General features: G+C 44.6%; 2 protein-coding genes across 6 annotated transcripts in view; both read left to right on the forward strand.

Moving 5' to 3' along the window:
* The first annotated feature begins 11225 nt into the window (after nucleotides 1-11225).
* XCR1 (X-C motif chemokine receptor 1) lies at nucleotides 11226-13157 on the forward strand. Its single transcript, XM_069005844.1, has one exon. It carries the CDS (start codon nucleotides 11226-11228, stop codon nucleotides 12228-12230), a length of 1005 nt encoding a protein of 334 aa, XP_068861945.1. The 3' UTR covers nucleotides 12231-13157.
* Nucleotides 13158-18120: 4963 nt separating this feature from the next.
* FYCO1 (FYVE and coiled-coil domain autophagy adaptor 1) overlaps nucleotides 18121-21971 on the forward strand; it is a 46013-nt gene continuing 42162 nt past the window's right edge. For all 5 annotated transcript variants that reach the window (XM_069007478.1, XM_069007479.1, XM_069007480.1 and 2 more), the window contains exon 1: nucleotides 18121-18202. The gene's annotated coding sequence lies outside the window, so the exon portion shown is untranslated. The remainder of the gene's footprint in view (nucleotides 18203-21971) is intronic.

Raw genomic sequence — 21971 nt, forward strand, 5'->3', positions numbered from 1 at the left:
ACCTGGATAGAAAAGCGCAGTGCTGCAGCTGAAGAGCGTGAGCACGGTGGGCTGCTGCTGAGCAGGATGGCTACCAAAGCTACCATCCCAATAATGAGAACGTGCATGTGCTCTAGGGAACTGTGTTACACCTGAAGTCATAGAATCATTGAATGGTTTCAGGTGAAAAGACCATCTAGTTCCAACCCCCCTGCCATGAACAGGGACACCTCCCACTGGATCAAGTTGCTCACAGCCTCATCCAGCCTGGCCTCGAGCACTGCCAGGGATGGGGCATCCACAGCTTCTCTGGGCAACCTCTGCCAGTGCCTCAGCATCCTCATAGTGAAGAATTTCTTCTGTATATCTAAGTCAGCCAGACTTTACCTGCAGCAACAGGTTGTATCTTTTGCTAGAACAAGAGACATTGGTGAGAAAAGCAACAAGGTGATGGATGGAGCGGAGATGTTTGATATCTCAATCATAGAAGAAAACCTGAAAGAGAAGGACTCACTGAGGCTCCTCTACCAGCAGACAAGCTCTCCAAGTGTCTTGGTTTTTCTTTCTGTGTCCTGTCTGGTCTTCAAATACCTCCTTTTGCAAACCTCTCTTTGATCACATCAACCACAGAGTGCTACTCACAATTTTATAGCCCATGGGTGGCAGCATCTTGCATAGGGCTCAGCAGAAGTAGGCCTTTTTGGTGGTGTGGGAAATTCCAAAGTAAGAGAGAATTGCGTTTTGTTTCAGGAAAAGAAGAGGTAGTTTGTGACCAAAAGGAACAAAACACAGACATTACTCTGAACTAATGCAGGTTAATTCCGGTTGAGATGGGAACCCCACTTAGAGCTGGGGTCTACACTTCCAGTGAGCTCTAGCATCCAGAGCTGAACAGGGGGCTTGGTGGTGCAGGGTCCTGACCCCCATTAGGGCAGAGTTACACAAGAACTGACACGAAGCTCAGGAGCAGTTCACAAAGTCTGCTCGTTGCATTTCACACAGCCATGACTGCACAGGGCTTTGACTACATCTTCCAAGACAGACAGGCTGCTGCAGAGCCCCAGGTCAAGTGCTTTGCATTGCCCACATCCTTCATGCTTGGCTGCCTCTTGCCAGTGAAGGAGCAGCCTCGGCAGGCACACCATGTGGTTTTCCAAATGCATGCTTGATCCCACTGCACTGCACAGCCCTGCAAGTGCCTGCTGCAAGATCAGGGTTGAAGGTTTGCTCTTTGCATCTCAGTCAGCTGAGCTGCTGGAGAAGAGGTACTGACGTACAGAAGTAGCTCTGGTCACTTGGGGTGCTGGCTAAACTACATAGCAAAATTCAAGAGTTTTGGCTCTGACTGAAAGCCTTTGCTTGAAAACTTGAAAACCTTGTGCTCCCTGGGACTGAGACACCATGGGGCTGCTCCTTTGGGCTGGGAGGGGAGAGGTGGGATCACATCCCAGTTTTGAAGAAGGAAATATGTTTGTTGATTCTATGTCCTGAGTGGATTCTTCATGTCATCCATGGTTAACTACCCTGAATTTCTTTATCACCCACAAATGTATTTAAAGCCTGTTTTAAATAAGGAATAATTTGAAAAGATAAAGGGTCCAAGGAGACCATTTTTCTGGATTATTTCACCTTTATGAAAGCCTGGAGACTCGTGCCAACAGCTTCTAATTGCATTACTGCCTTCAACTTCTTGCCTTTTGGTTTTCTGCCCTTTAATTTGTGGGAAGGACCTGGCCACAATTGTGAGCCCAGCTCACAAACTGGATTTTCCTTGAAAGACACAACAGTAGTTGTTTAATGTGGTTTGAGCGTAATATCAGTAAAGAAGAAGGATATGCCTCTGCCAGGTGAATTGAACAGGCCAGGTGGCCTGAGTGACTGGGAGGTGAGCATAGTGCAATCTAGAAGGTGGGGAACAGTTTTGGGAAGAGCATGCCAACCGTGGTTGCACAAAGTATTGTTCGCCCTTGCTGCACTTACCACAAGGTCTTGCCAAAGGACAGATGGCCGGAGAAGTTGTGAAATGGCTCAGGAACTACTGGAATGTTAAGATTGTGTCCCGGTTCACCAATGCTTCATATATAGAGCCCCTGGTGTTACCCCCTGCAGGGGAATGTGGGCTACAGCTGACTTTCTGCTGAAGAACCCCTTATCTGGTGAACTTGCTGCTGCTGGCCACCTGCTTGCTCATACTTTGGTGCTGAAATATGTGTATACAAGCGACATGGTGTGGCAGATGGAAATGTGCAGATGTCTTCTGCAAAGTGGTAAAGCACTTTCAGATGCCTCTTGTAACAACAGTGAATCTTCAATATAAACAAATGAGCAAAATGCTAGAGAAAAAGACATGGGAGTGTGAGACCAAGCCAGGTCTAGCAGGATCTTAAGAATTTCTGGGCTCAGACTGAATGTTTCAGCCAGCAGTATTGCAGCCCAAACCTTTGACAGGAACAGCTGTGCTCACAGGGGTAGCCAAAGGAAATGATTTCTTCTCTGAAAAGCCTATTGAGAGGAAAGCATGCACTGACTCTGTCTGCCAGGAGATACATTTCACCTGGTGGCACAGATCAAATGCCGTCCACAGCTGCCTGAACTGCAGTCACTGCAGGATCAGCTTGGGAAGTCATTGCTGCTGCAGTTGTACTGAGGGAACTGGAGGACAATATTTGAAGAGATGCACCTTGTCTGGGCTGTGCCTCTAGCCTTTGAGCAGGCATGGCACACCAGGAGGAAGTGCTGGGGTTTGGGGAAGTAGTGACTAAAACAGTACAGGAATGTTTTTGGTTGTGGTCAATTGTTTCTGGTGCAAGCTATTAGTTGCCTCATCGTTAACGTAAACAGTGCTTTGAATGTGCTGTGTTTTGGGAGTTGTTTTATCAAAAGTGATTTATTTTCCTTTGACTCATCAGACAAAGAGTGTTGGGAAACTGGCTGTGCTCTGGAAATGTCTTTGCACAAGGAAATTTCTCCAACTCTGTCTTCTGTAGAAAACTTAATTTTAATTATGAAAAGCTTTGCTTTCCCCAGTCAGTTCTGTTTTCCCAAAGTCTGACTGAGCCACCCCCTCACTGAGCTACTTCCCAACCACCATTTGAGATGCCATTGGGTTATCAACCCAATAAAGCCTCAGGCCATTCTCCCTTGCAATCTTTTGCTTCTCCCTTGCAATTTTTTTTTTAAGGCTGTTACAGTCCTGACCACCCTGCATCCTGCACCTCTTTTCTCTGACTCCAAATTTAACCCAAAGAGCAGCCCCAGCCTTTGGTTCTCTCCAGAAGCAGAAGGCCAGTAGGTGCAAAGAGAACATATATACACTATATGTATATGCAATCTGTATATAATTTTCTCCAAAACTGAAAGGAAATTAGTGGTCAGTGGTGAGCAGAGTGGGTTTTTTCGCCTTCCTTTATTGTTTCATCTAGTTTTCTAGCATCACCCTCTTCACAGGCTGCAATGTGGAGTGGCAATTTTGGCAGCCAAGTAATTCAGATGGGTGACAGCAGAGGGGACAGCAGAACAGCAGCAAGTTGTACTCAGATGTCCTGCACCTCTGTGGCAGTGGGAGCACTTCAGGTCGGCAGTGTCAAGAGGTCTGTGCCAAAGATTGCCTCATCCAAGCCTCTGTCAGAACACAGAGGAGCTGTCACTCTGAGAAAAAGCAGGGACAACACAGCAGCCAACAAATTTGTCCTGGTGATAGGCAAATGCCATACTGTGACTTGCCTCATATGGATTCACCCTATCCCTCTGGGCACAGGGGGCTGCTCGTAAATCAGGTTTTAGTTTTCATGAGAGCTTCAGCATGTCCATTCAAGAGAGTAGGTAGCAACTCACACCAGCAGAAGAGAGACCATCATACAGTCAGTGGTGCTTCATTCACTGACCTGGCTGCAGCCCTTTGCTCTTCAATCTTGCTTTTGCATCCACATGAAAAGACTCCCCATCGCTGCCTCAACTGAGTTCCACACTAGGGCGAGCATGAAAGGGCTCCCAGCCTGGCCAGGGCAGTCTATTGGGAGTGGCGGAGGCACACAGGGTGCTACCCAGCTGGGTCTGGGTGCCAAGGAGCCATGCAAGATTGGGGTAGGCAGTAGCTGATTCCAGCAAGTACCAGTGGGCTGAATAAGGCAAACTCAAACTCTGATGTTCTGCTAAGCATGAGGCATGTGATGAAGGAAAAGCAAAACAAAACTGGTTAGAAAGTGCAGAGAAGACAGCAGTGACATACACAGTTCTGTGATGGTTGATGAAAAACTCAACATGGGCCAACAGTGTGCACTCACAGACCAGAAAGCAAAATGAATCCTGGGCTGCATCAAAAGAAGTATGGCCAACAGGTCAAGAAAGGTAATTGTGTCCCTCTACTCTGCCCTTGTGAGGAGACACCTGGAGTGCTGAGTACAGTTCTGGTGTCCCTGACAAAAGGACATGGAAGTGTAGGAGCAAGTCCAGAGGAGACCACGAAATTCATAAGGGGACTGGAGCACCTCCGCTACAAAGACAAGCTGAGAAAGTTGGGGCTGTTCAGCCTGGAGAAGAGAAGGTTGTATGGAGACCCCATAGCAACCTTCTAGTATCTGAAGGGGGGCTACAGGGAAGTCAGAGAGGGACTTTTCATGAGGAACAGCAGTGATAGGGAAAGGAGTAATGGGTAATAATTGAAAAAGGGGAAATTTCAGTTAGACATTAGGAAGAAAGTTTTTACTCTGAGAGCGGTGGGGCACTGGCACAGGTTGCCCAGGGAAGTTGTGGATGCCCCAACCCTGACAGTGTTCAAAGCCAGGTTGGATGGGGCATCGAGCAACCTGGTCTAGTGGGAGAAGTCTCTGCCTGTGGCAGGAGGGTTGTAACTAGATGGTCTTTAAGGTGTCTTCCAACCCCTTAACATTCTATGATTCTATGTTTTTGTTTCCTTACACTACACCCAGCCTTTCGCTTTGTGCAAACATGGCTCAGTGGGTAGGATTTTCTCCCTTTCTCTTTCTCCCTCTGGCTAAAGCCTTGCAAGTCTCTGGGACTTCAGCATCAGAATGGCTGAAGTGGGAATGGTCTGATACGAGTGAGCCCATTTCATAGTCAATAAAAACAGATCATGGCTGTACTGCCAGGGCCGAGGACAGACTTTGCGACAAAGCTGGGCTCCTTGCAGCGATATTGCTCATCCATTTCTCTGGAAAACACACCTCCTTCTGCTTGCACACACAGATGCTGAAGCTGCTCCCATTACCTCTCCCCAGGCCACATCCCAGGGCTGCAGTCAGGAGCCTCAGGAGCAGGGGAGCACCCCGTTGTACATACTGGTCACATCAACGGCTGTCAGCGCAGTTTCCATCTGTTTCTGCATCATTCCTGCAGCAATGGGCTCAGCAGGAACACTGGAAATCCCACCCAAGATGTGGTACAAAAATTCTTTAGACATATGGCTCATAATCCTCCTGGAAGAAAAAAAAAAGGGTGCATATAGCTTAAATACACCAGCAGAATGGAATTCTGTAGAAAAATACAACCCTGTTCTTCATGTTATCTCTGAGCCATAAAAATGAGTTCATGAACTTTATGTGGAGGCTTGAATTTTGCTAAGCTTTGGAGAAAGATATGAGATTATTTCTCCCAAAACTGTGATGTGCTCCTTTGTCTTAGTAGTTTTTGGGTTTTGCCTGTAAGAACCTGTGGAGGAATAGAGTCAGCTTCTTTACACACATTTTACTTAACAGACTTATTCAGCTCTAAGATTGCTATTTAAATATAGTGCAGTGGCCGGTGAGATCTCTTAAGGACAGCCCCATCTTCCAGTGTATCATCAGGAGGATATGTGTACATCTGCACTCAGAGATGCGGAGGGGTCAACATTCTGTTGGCAGCAGAAACCTGCAGATATGTTCTGCTTTAACAAGAAAAATAAGAAGTGGTTTTGCTCGGTTTCAACTGCCAAGAAACCCAGCTACTAACAAACAAAGTGATGCTCTTTTTCACGGCCAAAGAATGGAGCAATTATGTTCTCTATGGAGCAGATGGGAAAGTGGTATGCCATGTCACTGCCGTCTGGAAAAGAGAAATGGGCTGGTGTTCAGGGCCTGGCAGGAGTGCTGCTATTAAGAAAAATCAGAATTACATGTCAGATACAGAGATCAGTGCAAGCTCTTAGCTTGCAAAAAATCCATTTAAACTCTCACTTGTCTAAACTGTAGAAACAAACTGACAATTTCTCCACTCAAAAAATCCCAGAAAACTCCTGTTTTCTGTTTCCTCAAACACAATTATTACCCAAAGAACTACTTCTTATCTGCAGAATTTCTTACTCATCCATCCCTGCATGAACTACCAGGAAAACCATGGCCAAACCCTACCTGGCTGCAAGCAGGGAGTGATGCTCTCCTTTGCACCACCCAGCCAAATTAAGGGGCTGGATTTCTCCTTGCCCTGGGGGAGCATGGAGAATACCCAGAGCTGCAATCCTGCTGGCACAAAGCCTGTTGCAGGCAACCACAGGCAAGATACCAACCTCCACTTCCACACAATCCTCTTTGGCCAAGGTTGCTCCTGCCTGTGCTCTGTTGGACAGCTGCTGCCCAGCTGCTGCCCAGCTGCTGGCACCACGTCCTTTCTAGCCAGCCTTAGCACGATAAAACTGCAAATTTGCTAATGGTAGACTGAATACCCTTGTCCAGATCATCAGTAAAGATATTAAACAGGACTGGGCCCAATACGGACCCCTGGGGGACACCACTAGTGACTGGATGTGGCACCATTCACCATGACTCTCAGGGCCCAGCCATCCAGCCAGTTCTTAACCCAGCAAAGGGTGCACCTGTCCAAGCCATGGGCTGCTGACCTAGCATGTCAATTTGAACTCAAATGTGTGTTTCAGGATGGCTTCCAGGCTCATCGTTTGGGATGTTTCTGCTTTCCCTAGACTGTGGTTATCACAGGGCTGATGGCCAGGACTGGGGGGCAGAGCGCAGGGGGAGCAGGAGGTCACCAAGATTCTGGGCTGACTGTGAGTGTTGTACTTGCCTGTGAAACCCATGGAGCACAAGTGGAAGCATTGGTCTCAGAAAATGACCCCAACCCAACAGAAGGTTTTGCTTTAAAAATAGGGTAAGAGATTCCTTGATGAACTGGGCTTCTTGAGGCTTTGCAAAACTGAATTGGACAAGGGAATTCCAAACGACTTTTCACTTTACCTTGACTTTTTGCTTTACCCATGTCCTGGTAGAATTTGTAACCATGTGCAAATCTCCTCTGAAGCAGACAAAAAGTACATCCACCAGCACAGACCACACTGTTCAGAGTACATTTGTGCTTTGGACCAAGTCTATGGGCCAGTCACGACTCCCAGGACTTTCCTGTCCACCTCCTACATATGACTCCAAGGCTGTGCTCCAAGACAGATACCAATCATACTTAGGGAAGGAGAAATGTTATTTAATGTGTTTTAACTTCCTTAAATTAAATTGCTGCTCCATAAGCCTGTTTTAAAAACTAAAGCCCCTTGCTGCCAGAAAAGGTCACACTTGGGATTATTTCTTCCTATCTCATTCTGGAACAAGAGATTGGCTAAGGAAGGAGCTACCAGATAAATTTAGTTATGGGGAACAGAAATTTATTGTATGTGTCAACGTTTGTTGCCTGTGTAAACCAGCCTGCAAAAACATCTAATTTCTTTTTTTTCCTGAGAAATGTGGAGAACAAGCTGTGAAGCCCAGAGGCTTTTTTGGATGAAGTGAATAAAAAATATCATCAGTGCATGTCTTATAGTAGGGGGCTTCTCTCTACTGCACTCCCCTTGTCTTTTCCAATTAAGATGAGATTAACCTCAGTTTGTCTGCGTAAATGCCAGGAATCTGTTTAAAGGGGGCTGTCTCAGCTGCCTCGGCCTGGGGAGCAGACTGGCAGAGCACACAGCAAGGGCTGATGTGGCTCCTGCCAGTGCCTCTTTCCCTCCCTCCACTGACTGCAAAGTGAGCAGACAACTCCTCCCAGCCGCTCTTTCAAATGCTCAGTTTGAAAATGAAATAAAATGATCAACAATATGTACCTTCAGCTGACAGAAGTCTGACTGAATTTTCAGAGAAGAAGGAAGTGGAACTGGAGGTCACTAGTAATATCATTCCCCCATTTCTGTATTAGAATCCTTTTTTGATAAGATGCTCCAAGGCAAAGCACAGCCCTGCTAGAAAATGAAAGCTTCTGCAGAAGCAGTTTTTCTGGATAAGAGTGAAATGAATGTTGAATGCCCTGCTGAGTGTCCTTCAGAAGGGCAGGAATGACTTTAAACGGTGCGATGTGATTTTCCTCTGTTCCTATTTGTCCTGACAACTGAAATTACGGTAATTTCCATTTTTCAACCAACTTCTGCTCTCACAAAACAGTTGCATGATTTGTATTTCTTGTGTGACACTGACACATTCTCAGCCTGTTGATTCAATCACATCATTTTTTATCTCCTTTGCATATATCTTAACTGAAAATCAATGCACATCATTTCTTACTTGTAGAGTTGAAAGTGGGGAGATAAAATACAATAGAATGATTTAAGGAGTTTTGAGGTAAAAAGGAAAAGATCCAAGTGCCTTAGGTTCCTGCAAGGTTCTCCTTACCATCACTGACCTGATGGAGGGCTTCCCAGCTGGAAGATATGATGGAAACATCATATCAGAGCATGTAATCCTGATCAACCATCCACAAGGTCTGATGATTTGTAGGTTGGAGCCTCTACCTGTAATTCCATGGAGCCTGCATCAGGCAAGATGGCATATGATGAATGAACTTATTTTGTGAAATGTGGCATTATCCAAGAGCTAACTTCGCAGTACTAAAAATCAGCCAGGAACAAGCTGCCTCACAGAAGCATTTTCCTACATTCTCTGGAAATGCTGGACACAAAATCAGAGGGAGGACAGCTGGCCCCATGTAAAAAAGCGTTCCTCTGGCTCGTCCCAAAGTGCAAGACAGAGCCTTTTGAGTCAGGTGCGTAGGATGCCAAGGCATATGAAAATTTGGAGATGGAAATAGCAAGAGTTACTCACAGGGTTTCCAATCACAGCTCTCTGCCAGCATGAATCAAATGCCTACGCACTCAGCATCAGTGTCCTTGGGGAAGATGGACACAGAAAAATGGAGACTGTTTGGACTGTAGAAAATATTTACCATCTCTTATCATCTAAACTGTGAAGAAAATAGATGTGTTGATACACTTTTTTTTTTTTTTTTTTTTGGCACCTAACTGTTATTTGACATAAAACACCGTTGCAAAATGGTGCTTTCTGCCTTGCAAGTATTGCTCAGCTCAGCTCCGACAGCAAGCAGGAGGGTGAGCAAAGCTCCCCAGCAGATATCTGCTCTCTTACCACTGCCTACCCTGCAGCAGGGGTGTGAAGAGCAGAATAACATGATGTGATGAGGGACAGGACGTGCAAGTCAAAACACTTCCCAGGCAGAGGCAGGGATCAGGGTTGAGGTCTTTGTGAGAAGGGTCCTGCATCAGGGGCCAGCAGAAATTGTGGCAGAGATCAGGAGCAGCCCTGCTGGCTTTGTAGCTCCTGGCCTGTGGGCAGACCTGCCCTCAGGCTTGCTGTCACTGAATGGTCAGCAAGGAAGGAGAGAGTAAATGATGAAGACACTGGTTAGTACTATCCTCTCATCCTTGGAGAACCTTGATTATTCACAAAGAGGCTTCTCTGCTCCCTTAGGACAGCTGCTAAGGAGCAGCATACCCCAGCATGAGCTGAAACAGGACACAATGATGGTCAGGACCTCAATCTAAACTATTAATTGCTTAAGTGTTGTCTGTGCTATCATGTAAAACCAGAGAGGATGACTGCCTTGGCAAGGACTTATCCTGTGTGCCTGAAAACTGCAGTGTGATACAGACTGAAGGCCACAAGCGTCTTTAGTTAGAATTGTCACTCTGGTGATAAATGTTCCAGGGCCACTTGCTGTCACAGTACTGAATCCTACACATCCCTTGCCTCCAAAACTTGCTGACCACAAGCCACTGGATAGATGGTCCCTGTCCTGTGCTGCCTGTATCCCATTCTGGCTGACCTGAACCACCTACCCCGATGGAAGGCATTAAATTCTAGCAGCCAGAAGTGCTCCCTGACATGCATTCCTTGTGTAGACATAGCTCTCCTGTCCTCCAAAGGCAGCATGTCCTTTTAGGCCTGTAGCAGGCAGATTCTGCCTTCACTAATTCAAAAAGGAAAATGGCACTAGCACAACTTTGGCCCAAGCTGTGGAGTTTCTTTCTTGCAACTGTACTTTGAAGGAACTCAGTGGCAGGTCTCTCACTGGCTTCAGTCAAAACAGGATCCAAACATGGTGTTGCAGAAAAGCCTTCTTCTAGGATAAAGTGAATTTAGACCTTAAACCAATGCTCAGAGACATCACTGATTTTTCTGTACCTATTTTTTAGCTTAATTTTATAAAGAAACTAGGCTGATTGTATGCCATTTTCCCAGTCCCACTAACTGTTGATCCTGTTGGCCAATTTCAACTCGCCATCCACCTGGGATTAAATTCTTGCCTGCATACAGACAGAGAGGCAGCACTCTCAGAAAAGGACTGTGATGTGGTCACTGCTCCTGTTGCATCCCTGAGAATTGTCAGGCCACAGAGGTGCCCAGACCACCCAGTGTGATGATGCTTCTGTCATGGCTTTGAGATGTTTAGATATCAGCAAACTTCAAGACAAAAATCTGTAAGAAACCTGGCTTTTCTAGTTCTTACAGTTGTTGCTACTGGTACTGCTCAGCTTTTTAGGTTTATGCAATGCTGAATTTTGGTGACAAAGAATCATCTATACAGGGAAGTGCTTAGGAGTTGGATACCATTCCAGAAAACTGAAAAAACAGTAGCATATTTGAAAGTTTGGGCAACTGAGATATTTACATCAAAAAACAATGCACTTTCATACAGTAGAAAGTTAGTAATTGGCCGTTGTCACCAACCATTTTGGTTCAGAAACATCTTAGTTTCTGACTTCTTAAGTATTTAAGATTTGAGTGTTTTGCAGTAAGTCTTTGGTATCTACCTGTTCATGCTCTAGTCATCAGAAGAAATTAGTCCTTTCTCTCCCCAAGCCAGGAAAAATGACTAGTTTCACTGCTGCTTTTTCTCTCTTAAAATAGAAGCCTCCACAGGGGGAGTTTAGTTATTGGGTTGATTTTCACAAAAGTTTTAGTTTGATTGTTGCAGTCCTTTGAAGTAGCTGCTGGAGAACAGCACAAGATTTGCACAGACAAATGGATGAAGAATATAATTTAGATTATAATTACTCCTATGAAGAGCTTCATGAAACCAACGTCTGTGAAATGGGTGACTATTTCACATTCAACATCTATCTCACTGCTGTCCTCTACACTCTGGTATTTTTGCTCAGCCTGCTAGGAAATGCTTTGGTGTTAGGGATCCTATTCAAATATGAAAACCTTACGTCTTTAACAAACATCTTCATCATGAATCTCTGTATCTCTGATTTAGTTTTCTCCTGCATGCTGCCTTTTTGGGTAGTGGACCAGTCTTTTGGATGGATTTTTGGTGAGTTCCTTTGCAAAGCATCAAATGCTGTTTTCTCCATTGGCTACTACAGCGGTGTTTTCTTTTTGACTCTCATGACTATCCTGAGGTACTTGTTTGTAGTGAACCCCCTTTCAACTTTGAGATCCCAGACGCAGTGCTGTGGTGTTCTGGTGTCCTTGGCTGTTTGGACTGTTAGCATACTAATTGTGGTTCCTGAGGTGATTCACACCACCGTGCAAGAAGACTTGGAAGAGCACATGTTCTGTGATTATGCTGATGGGAATTGGAAAAAGGTGGACATTTATGTGAGAAATATACTCTTCCTGCTGTCCTTTGGAGTCATCGTATTCTGTTACTTCAAGATACTCATAATCCTGCTCAGAGCAAGATCTCGCAGAAAGCACAAAACTGTGAAGCTCATCCTCATTATTGTGGTGGCTTTTTTCCTGTGCTGGGCACCCTACAACATCCTCAGCTTTCTGACTACTTTTCCATCACCCACCTGTAGGTATGCAAAAGACTCCAACCTTGCCTTTCACATCAGCCGTAAAATTGCTTTCTCCCACTGCTGCCTCAACCCTGTGCTCTATGTGTTTGTGGGAGTCAAGTTCAAGAGGCACTTAGCACAGTTATGCAGTCTGTGTTTACACTGCGGCAATGGTCAAGCCTCCAGCCCCAGGACCTGCTATGAAGACAAATTCCAGAATGAAGGGGCATCCTTGTACTGAAGCAAGACCTAACTATTAGGTCTAATCCTGAACAAACTTTCAGATTTAGCATGCCATGGATAGCCTCTAATTCTGAGAGGCACTTCCCTGAGAAAGAGACATAAATTTACTCTTTGCAAACATGCTGTGTATGGAAAATAACAAAATGTATTTGCAGCGGGATGAAGAGATGAGAATGCCAAGAAATTACTTCATTGGCCTGAAAGTGTTAAGTTCCCAATTTTTTGCGTAGTGAGATGGATTTTCTCTCATTTATATTCTTTTGAAAAGAAAAGGATCGCTTTTTCCTTTGGGCATTAAAACATGAGGTTTTAACATAAAAGGTGTTGCATATCTCTTTCTTATCTGACTAAAAATACTTGGATTGTATATAGCAATGGACACATAAGTATTTTTGCAAATTTTAATGCTTTTCAGAGTTTATCAGTGTTTATCAGTTTACTCATTCGTCTTTTTGTGGGGTGGGGGGTGTCTCAGGATCAACTGTCCTGAAAATAGCTACAAGACCTCAGAGTTTCTGAAGTTCTCAGGGCAAATGTTCTTTTATCTTTTGGCAGATAAGTATACATAAAACAATCTGTGTAAAAGTAGTCTTTTGGGTCTGAAATGGAAACTTTGGGAGAGCCCTAGAAGGAACACAAGCTGTTGAACAGATACTTCACTAGGATATAAGTTTTTCTCCTGTTACTGTTCTTTGCCACAGGATTCTTCCAGTCTTTGAATATCACTTCAGACGATTGCAGCAGATCAACAGCCCATCTCCTGAGAAGAGCAGGAGCATATTTGCCTCTAAATGCTCTTTCCCTCCTTTTCTCCCTTTGCCATGGTGCTGAGAAGACTTAAACTTCTATATAGGTTATAGTGCAGGAACAAATGACTTTTTAAATAGCAGGATAAAAATGTCTTGCTTTATTTGTAAAATTAATGTTTAGGCTTTTTTTTTTTTTTTTTAAGAGAAACTGATATTCTTCTTCATTCTAGCTCAATAGGGTATTTTTTTCCCCAGGCAGTGTGTGCACACATAGTGCATGTTATTGTGGTGTAGCTGAATGACAAAGTCCCTGGAAAGCAGAATGTTTAATTTCCCGGCATTTGTATAGAAAGCCAAGGTAGTTTTGCAGTGGAACCTGCAAAAAAGCAATGGTTTAGCAACAGTTCTAAGCAACAATCTGGCTTTTTGGGCATCTGTCTTAAAATGTCTATGCTGATTCCACACTATTTCATTTGATCTCTAAAGATTATCTGAAGCAGACAACAGATTTTTCACAGCTGCTGTATAGTTCACAAAAAGTAGAAACTCAGATGGGCCCATAGTACAATATCCTATTTGTGATTATACCCAGAAGCAAGAATACCTAAGGAAAAGCAAAAGAATGGGGTGAAAATATATGACATAGACTCATTAATCCCACTGGGAACCTCAACTTGTGTTCAGACAAGCCATGGAAAGGGAGAAGTTGTCATTTTTTCTGGTTTTGGTGGAGACCAGCCTTTGGCTATTGGCTCCTGATAAGAAACATTTGAAATGAGTGTGGCTTCAAACAGCTTTGGACTGGGGACTGAATACCATCAGTTATTGAAGAGACAACCTTTTAAAGGATAAATGAGTTTAATTTATTCTTCTATTCTGGTAAGCCAGGACCACTTCATGGGCACCAGCAAAGCTCCACAAGAGGAAAATACTGTGACCATGAGTACAAGAAGGTCTTGTGCATCATTTCAACAAGCTGTCATTCAACTGATTGACCTAGAGCCACACAACTGTGAAATCTTTACTGTTCATATATTTTACATCTGTCTGAAAAAAAGTTGAGATTTATGAGAGACGCACAAAGACTGAAATGATCCTGCTCTGCCCATTTTTTAACAAGTTATTTAAATCTGTTTGTAGCTTGAGCATATTTTGTTACAGTGTAGCTGAGCACGTAAAAAGAACTCTTAATATTACCCAACTGTATTGCTGCCATAACCAAAATAACTCAGAATGTAGATATTTTGTCTCCTGATACAATGAAGTAGTACTAATAAACATTCAGAAATTCAACGAATAATACACTGTGACTATTGTTCTCAGCCTCTGGTAACCACCTATTAAAGTTAAGGTATTTTTAATTGAAGTAGTAATTGTGAATTTTCATAGGTTAATTTAGCCTGGAAGAGACTTCTGGAGGTGATCCACTCCTCTGTGCTGCTCACAGAAGTTCCATCTCCCTGGCCAGACAAGGTCACTCAGGGCTTTATCTGGTCGAACTGATGACCTGCAAGATCAGGGACTCTATAATTCCTCCAAGTCCTTGTTGCAGTGCCTAAGAACTCTTATGGTGGATGTTTTTGCTTCTACACGAACAAAATTTCTTTTGCTGCAACCTGGTGATGTTGTTTTTTCCTTACCTTCTCTGTGTCTTCACATTAGATAATGGAACAGAGCCATCAGATCTCCCCTAAGCCTTGTTTTTTTCCTGGGGGTAAACATATCCCAGCCAATTTAGTGTCTTCATACGTCATGTGCTCCAACTCCCTGTCCATCTGTGATCCTCCATTGGGCTGATTTCAGTCAGTCAATGTCTCTTCCTTACACTGGTGGCCATCAAAATCAGAGCAAGAATCAGACTCATAGATGTGGGCAATTTTGGCAAAGCAGAACACGTACTTCTTTTTGGCAAAGCAGAACACTTCTGCCAGAAGTGTTTTCATTGAGTCAGGATGCCTTCATATTCTCAATATTTTGAAATATTGAGTTCATTGAAATTGTAAATAAAATTCTATTTTATCTTCTCTTTATGGTTACTCACTCTGCAGTTGAAAATGCCCTTGCTCATCCAGTGAAACAAAAAACCAAGGAGAAAGAAAGGACAAAGAAATGTGTGAGGAGTAGAGTACTCTCTCCATACTCAAAAACTGTTCACGTAACAAAACCAAAACATATTTGAGTTTGTTTAATTCCTCCAAATAATGCTGCTTTCTTCCAGCAAAGAGAGGCAAAAAGATTATGCTCTTTATCCATATGCCTATACATACATCCATGTACACCTCTGTAGATGTATATAAAGGCCTCTGTTTCATTTAAACTGCACAGTCCACAGTCTAGGTCTTGGCTTTGCCACACTATTTGATGCAGTTGAACCAGCATCAAACCAGATCAAAATCTTGGTACCCACTTTGTCCACACACGAGTGAAATGCAGCCAGTTCTGGGCAGTGATAGCTCCTAAACCTGATGTACTCAGGTGGAAGTCAGTCTCAGAAGCTGACCTGATATTTAGCAGAATATTCTTCCAAGCTCCTCAGCCACTTTGTCTAAAATGCCATATTTGCTTCTAGATGTTTTCCAGAGCTTTGCCGATTCTTTTTATGTTGCCTACTCCCAGCTTTACACCTACTGACTATTATTTGTCCACCTATTCAAAACAGAATGCAAACAAATGCAAAAAGCGCTTCCAAAGCTTTCTCCCCACAGTCACAGAAGGTTTCTGATGATGAACAGCAGCCTGTTGTTCAGTCTAGCTACAATGGTATGTTAATCCACCAGGGAAGCTGGGGGTTAGCTGCTCTCATAAAATACCTCAAGTGCCTAGGGGAAGCAAAGCCCTTCCACTCATTATATAACATGAATTAACTCTTGCAAAAAAATTTAAAGAAAAATTGAAAATAATTCCCATCTAGCCCATCATAGCTTATGAAGAAGTTAATCAATAAATTTTATCAGAGCAAAAATACAGGAAAGCAACATGCATGGAGCAGACGTGGTTTTTCCAAGTGCAGCTTCCAAAAAGGAAATATCTCTAACATCTTTTATTGCTAAGAAATGAGGAAATACAGAAAATTCTAAAGAAGTGCTGGTCAGCTATGGACCTAGTTGGAAACAGCATGTTTTTCCTCTGAAGAAATTGATGTGTACATAAACAGGCAATAATTAATATCAATAATTAAGTATTTCTGAAAGTAGCTTGTTACTACATAGTTAAAAGGAGGAACAATCCATTCTAACTGATTATTTCTGAGTGAAAAGTAGAATAGCACAGACTTTTTGAAAATTTTTAAAATAAAATCCATTGCAGTGAAATTATATGGGATTTGATTTACCATTATTTGTGTCTGATGACCCTGAGATTACTTTTGGAAGACACCCAGTTGCCTAGAGATCAATGGAAAACAAACATTCGTTTTCAGCAGATGCTCCTGGCACTGCTGCATGATTCAGCAAAGTGTGCCAAGAAAAGTAAGCCTGAAGGTTGCTTCCAAATGATGTAAGTCATCCCAGAGCATTTCACAGGTCATGTGCCTGCAACATGGGTAGCCCTATAACCTGCATTTCTGAGGGCACTAAAATGCTTTTGAGCTACTCAAAAACATACATTAGATGAAGATTAATCACCAAAATTTAAGGTCACTTAGTCATTCTTATGTGTGGAGGATGATGGAGACATGTCAGTGACTATATACTACATATATTTCCTCAACAGTCTTGAAAATTTGATGCTTTGATCTTCAGCCTAAGCTGATGTTTATGACGCTAAGAAAGTCACAAGCATTGTGGCAAGAACTGATGACAAACTGCTTGCTCACAAGTTTAATTTAAAATGGTTTATTTACCAAAGTAATGTGGGAAAAAAAAGCAAAGGAAGTCTTTCAAGTTTGCACTTCAAGTGCAAAACAAGCGTAGCCTATTTCAGGCGCTGGGAAAGAAATGTCCTTTCAGAGAATCATATGCATTATGGGAGGGTTAAAATCCGAAAAGAGGAAACAGCCTGCTTGTAGAAGGGGCCTGCTGCTGGAAGCGTTAGGAACCCTGTGCCCCACACCCTGTCTCAGGAAGCAACCTCTTGTTCCAGTTTCACACCTGTTTTCTCCCAGTCTCTTACTTTATATAGACATACTAATTTCTACCTATGTCTTTCACAGAATCACAGAATCAATTAGGTTGGAAAAGACCTCTGAGATTGAGTTCAACCCATGACTGAGCACCACCGTGTCTATCAGACCATGGCACTGAGTGCCATGTCCTGTCTTTCCTTAAACACCTCCAAGAATGGTGACCCCACCACCTCCTTGGGCAGCCCATTCCAGTGTCTAATCACCCTTTCTGTTAAGAAATTCCTCCTTATGTCCAACCTAAACCTCCCCTGGCATAGCTTGAGACTATGTCCTCTCACCCCTTCAGTTTAGGGATGAGGATTTTCCTTTCATCAGCTGGTGAGAGCAGAGAGGGGGGAATCTGCTGCACACCAGTTTTGTCATGCCTGACTTTCACATTTGCTTCAGTTGTCTGTGCAAAGCACTTGATGAACTGATGTGCAAATGAGAAAAAAAAAGAAAAAAGAAAAAAACCCATATAGAATAGTCCTAAAAGCAACAGTCAGTACTATATTAAAAAGTATTAAGACAAAAATTTATTAATTTTTTTTTCAGTGGTGCCTGCAACAGGCCAAGGAGCAATGGCCATACGCTAAAACACAGGGAAGTTTCACCTCACCGTGAGAACTTTACATTGAGGGTGGCAGAGCACTGAACAGGCTGCCCAGGGAGGCCGTGGAGTCTCCCTCTCTGGAGACATTCCAAACCCACCTGGACGTGTTCCTGTGTCACCTCCTTGAGGTGACCCTGCCTTGGCAGGGGGGTTGGATCAGGCATCTCCAGAGTCCAGTCCCAACTCTAACGACTCTGTGATTCTGTAAAAAGCGACCCTCTGGTGTCAGGGCACCAGAAACACCAGCTTCCCCGAGAGGAAACCACCCCAACGCCGCAGCTGTAGCCGAAAGCGGCGACTTCTCTCCCAAAGCCACTTCAAACCCCTCAGCTTTCCCCGCAGCACTCTGTCCCGGCCGCCTGCGGGCGCCCCTGGAGCTGCACCCAGACACCGCCCCGGGCGTGGGGCGGCCCCTCCGCGGCCTCACGGGAGTTGTAGTCGGGCGGGGAGGGCCGGAGCCTCAGCCCGGGCCGGCTGTGCGCGACATGGCGGCGGCAGCCGCGCAGGTACCGAGCGACCCCTCCGGCGCACCCCCGAGGGAGCGCGGCGGGGCCGGGGGCGGGGAGGCGGCAGCGGGCGGAGGGAGCTGACGGGGAGAGGGGGAAGTAACTTCGGCGGCTTCCACTTGTTGCGGCGCCGAGCTCGGCTTCGAGGGGAGGAGCCCCAGCGGGGAGAGAGTTGCCGGCCGCCTTAGGGGGTGCCCGGGTGGGCTCAGTGGTGGGGTGAGCGCGGGCATGGCAAGGGCACATCAGCCTGGGGTGGGCTGGATGCTGGCTGTCATCGCCTGGGAGCCCCTCGAATGGGGGTCGCCGTCTCTCAGGGCCAGCGCCTGGGCGGACGTCGGCCACCATCCAGACCCAGTCCCAGTCTCCTGAAGTGTCATCGTGTCCCCCTGGTGAGCGCTGACTTTAGGCCCACATCAGCACTGCCCTCTGTTTTCTCCTCTCCTGCAGCTGCAGGGGGAGCGGAGTCACCCTGCTGGAAACCAAACACCCGCCCGTGTCCGTGCCCTCACCCCGCTATAAAGTGCTGACAGGCAAATATTTGACGCGGCCCTAATCCCACTTTGCCCTTGTGTCGGCAAATCTCCGGCGGATGGATAGGGAGAGAGTTTTGCTGGCACACGGGGCGGCTGGGTCTGTCTCCGGAGCAGATGCCGGGTTTGCAGCCGGCCCTCCTCCTCCGGCTTATGTTGATCCCGGTAATCCAGAGTGAGCAAGGAGAAGGAAAAAACACAAGGTTTTAGTGAAATGATTGTCTGCCGCCTTTGGACACTGGATTCCACTCGGGCAGAGGTCCTGCGGTGGTGAGTTGGGCTGTGGAGGGTCTGTGCCGTGTTCTGGAAACTGGTGTATCCCTTGCTGCTGCAGCTGCCCGAGCACAGGGCCCTGTTTTCTGTCCAGGTCACTGCATCCAGCCTCCTGCTGATTTTTGCAAGGTTGGTTTGGCACACAGAGTTGGTCAGCTGTAGACTCCACGCTCCTGGTTCTGCCTCTCACTTGAAACCAAACTTCAAGTTTTAAGTTTCAAGTTGAAACAGAGGGAGAAGTAACAGGCCTTTGTCTGCTTAATGCTGAAGAGTAAAAGTGGGTGATTTTACTCAGCTCTGACTTTGTATGCTCATAAAGGCAAGTTAGGATGAAATTTACAGGGTAAAACATGTTCTCTGTCTTATCAGTAACATTGCAACATGTTCTCCCTTACTGCCATGCAGTAGTGTGTTTTATGTTTTCCAGATTTTGTGGTGTGCAAGGCAGTTTGTAGGAGTCTTCCAATGATCCTCATGGGAGTGATTGAATTTAAAAAATGTTCTAGACGTTCCAAATAGTGTTTTCCAACACCCACATTTAGAAGACTGCACTGCAGTTAAAAAGTTGTATCTTAAGATAGTGCGGTGCAAAACAAGTGATAGTCAATTTTGCTCTGCTTCTTGTAGTGTGTAGATATATATCTGTCGTATATATATTTGACAGCATTTGTTGTAAACATGGTTTCGCTACTACTCCTCAGGAGCCTGTTAGTTATGGAGCCTGATTTTCATGTATAAAGGAGTCTCTTATGTACACCATTTGATAACAGCGAAAGAGTGTGTTATATTTGCAGTCCCTCTCTCCACTGCTAGAGGGTTACATAAAAGGAATAGGAATTTTTTGTAACATCCTGGAGGCTAGGTTCCTCTAAGACTTGTTTGGTGAGTGATAAAGACATAAAGAAACAACTAGGGAGAGAAAACTAGTCAAGATGTAAAGTCTGTAAAATTGCAGAAATTATTCAGTGGACCCAAGAAAAAGTAGTGCTGAAATTTTTTTAACCCAAATTGTTATTTGTTTTTCTTAGTTGATCACATTTAAAAATAAACAATCGTCTATTTGTCAAGTAAACACCAAAACCTTCCAGTGTTCTTCACATGTTTTTGAGATTATTAAACTTAAGGGAACTCTAAGAGCCCTAAGTGTTTTTATTGTTACACGTTATTGTTTTTATTTATTTGTTTGTATTACTGTGTGTTTGTTTGTTTGGTTGGTTTTGCCAGTGCAAGGAAACTTTAGCAGCTTGTATCTAATCCAGTTCATATTTTGATGTAGTAATTTCAGTTTGTCCACGGAGTAGTGGCTGTTTGTGTCCAAAAATTCTGTAATAGTAATAATTTAAAATCCTTTGTCCAGATGCATTCTGACAGTGGTTTTACAGTTTTTGACACTGGTAGGAGGAGCAGAACTTTTTATGCAAAGTGCCCGGATCTCAGTGCAAGCACAGGACCTTGACTTGTATGCCCTTCCTTCGGTTTAGTATTTTTGCTGATCACAGTATTCTGTGTTGGTTGGTGGTTTAGTGACCTCAGCAGATATTTAAAAACAACACCTGAATGAGGCCTGCTGGGAAGAAGGATGAAGATAGGAAAGGTCTTGCTACTGCTACAAGCCAGTTTAGGTTTCGAAAGTGAACCGGTTGGATCAGGGTATCCCGAATAACTGGGCTCGTGCCAAGCCTGCGTCATCTGTGGGCCTGTCTCTTCCTATTCACCCAGTATGACAGTCTCATACAGGCCTCTCCTCCAAGTGCTTCCTAATCTTTGGGATTTGTCACTCTGAAATTTCCCCTTCCCCCCAAAATGGTGACCTTCACTGGAAAACTCACAAGAACAGAGGCAGACAAGAAATACTCCATACTTCCTGCTACAGAGGAAGGAAAACAAGAATTCTTTCTGTTGACTCTGGGGCAGCATGACTCAGTGGCCTGTCAGTTTGGGTTGTCTCAGCGTGGTTTTTGCTTGCCTCGCCCTCTATTTGGTCTACATGTGTGTGGTCAAGACCTGTAATTTTCAGTGTTGCATGTTGGTATTTCACTGGGAACTGCATATAGGCCAAGAGTTATCCTAAGGAGCTGCTGGCTGGAGGGAGGACGCATGAGGTGCTACAAGTGGGCAAGACTCAACACCCATCTGCCAGACTTCCCAAAACCATTAGCTGGAGGAAGCCTTTTCAAGTACTTCTGAAACCTCAGCTTGGAGGGACAGTGTGCACCGGTATATACAGAGGTAAAATTGCTGCTAAGGAAAGGTCCCACTCAGAGCCGGGATGTAATGGTTGTTGCTTTTAACTATCCCGAAGTCTCAGAGGTGGCTGAGGTACTATAGTCAGGCCAGCCTTGCTGAGGAAATTAACAAGGCCCAGAGACCAATTTTGGAGACCTGAAAAATATGAGATTCTTTGAAGTCTCCAAGCTTGTGCGATGAATGAGTTGAGTGTCATGAATCGCCAAATGCTCCTCTGCAGCTGGAAGTCCTCTGGTGTTTCTATTTCTGTAGGTGTCCATGTGGTGCTCCTCAGAGTAGCACCTGAGTGTCATGTGCCTGGCTTGGAGAACGTGTAAGACATTTAAATAGTTGTGTGAGTTGTAGAGAGAAAGAGCAGATTTTGTGGCAGGGAGGGACACAGGGAGAATTGTTTAGGAGAATAAGAGCATGAAGAGGGGAAAAAAACCCTTTCACTTTTGAATTAATTCTGTCTTTTCAGCTCACATATAGCCATTGAGACAGCAGGGGTACCTTCTCCCAGGGAGAGTGAAAGAGGATGGGATCAGCTGTGGAGAAACAAGTCTCTGGGAGAGTTATGGTTGGGTTAATTGATAGATGTTAGTAAACAAGGTATAGCATTCCTGACATGGCGTGAGGTCTGGCGTGTCCTAAGGGAAAAGGGCAGACAAGTTTGTTAAAAGCGATACTTGTTCAATTCCTGTTATCAGAAGAGAGCTCTTCTCTTTGTAAACTGACTG

This window comes from Aphelocoma coerulescens, chromosome 2, assembly GCF_041296385.1.
Source record: "Aphelocoma coerulescens isolate FSJ_1873_10779 chromosome 2, UR_Acoe_1.0, whole genome shotgun sequence".
Lineage (NCBI taxonomy): Eukaryota > Metazoa > Chordata > Aves > Passeriformes > Corvidae > Aphelocoma > Aphelocoma coerulescens.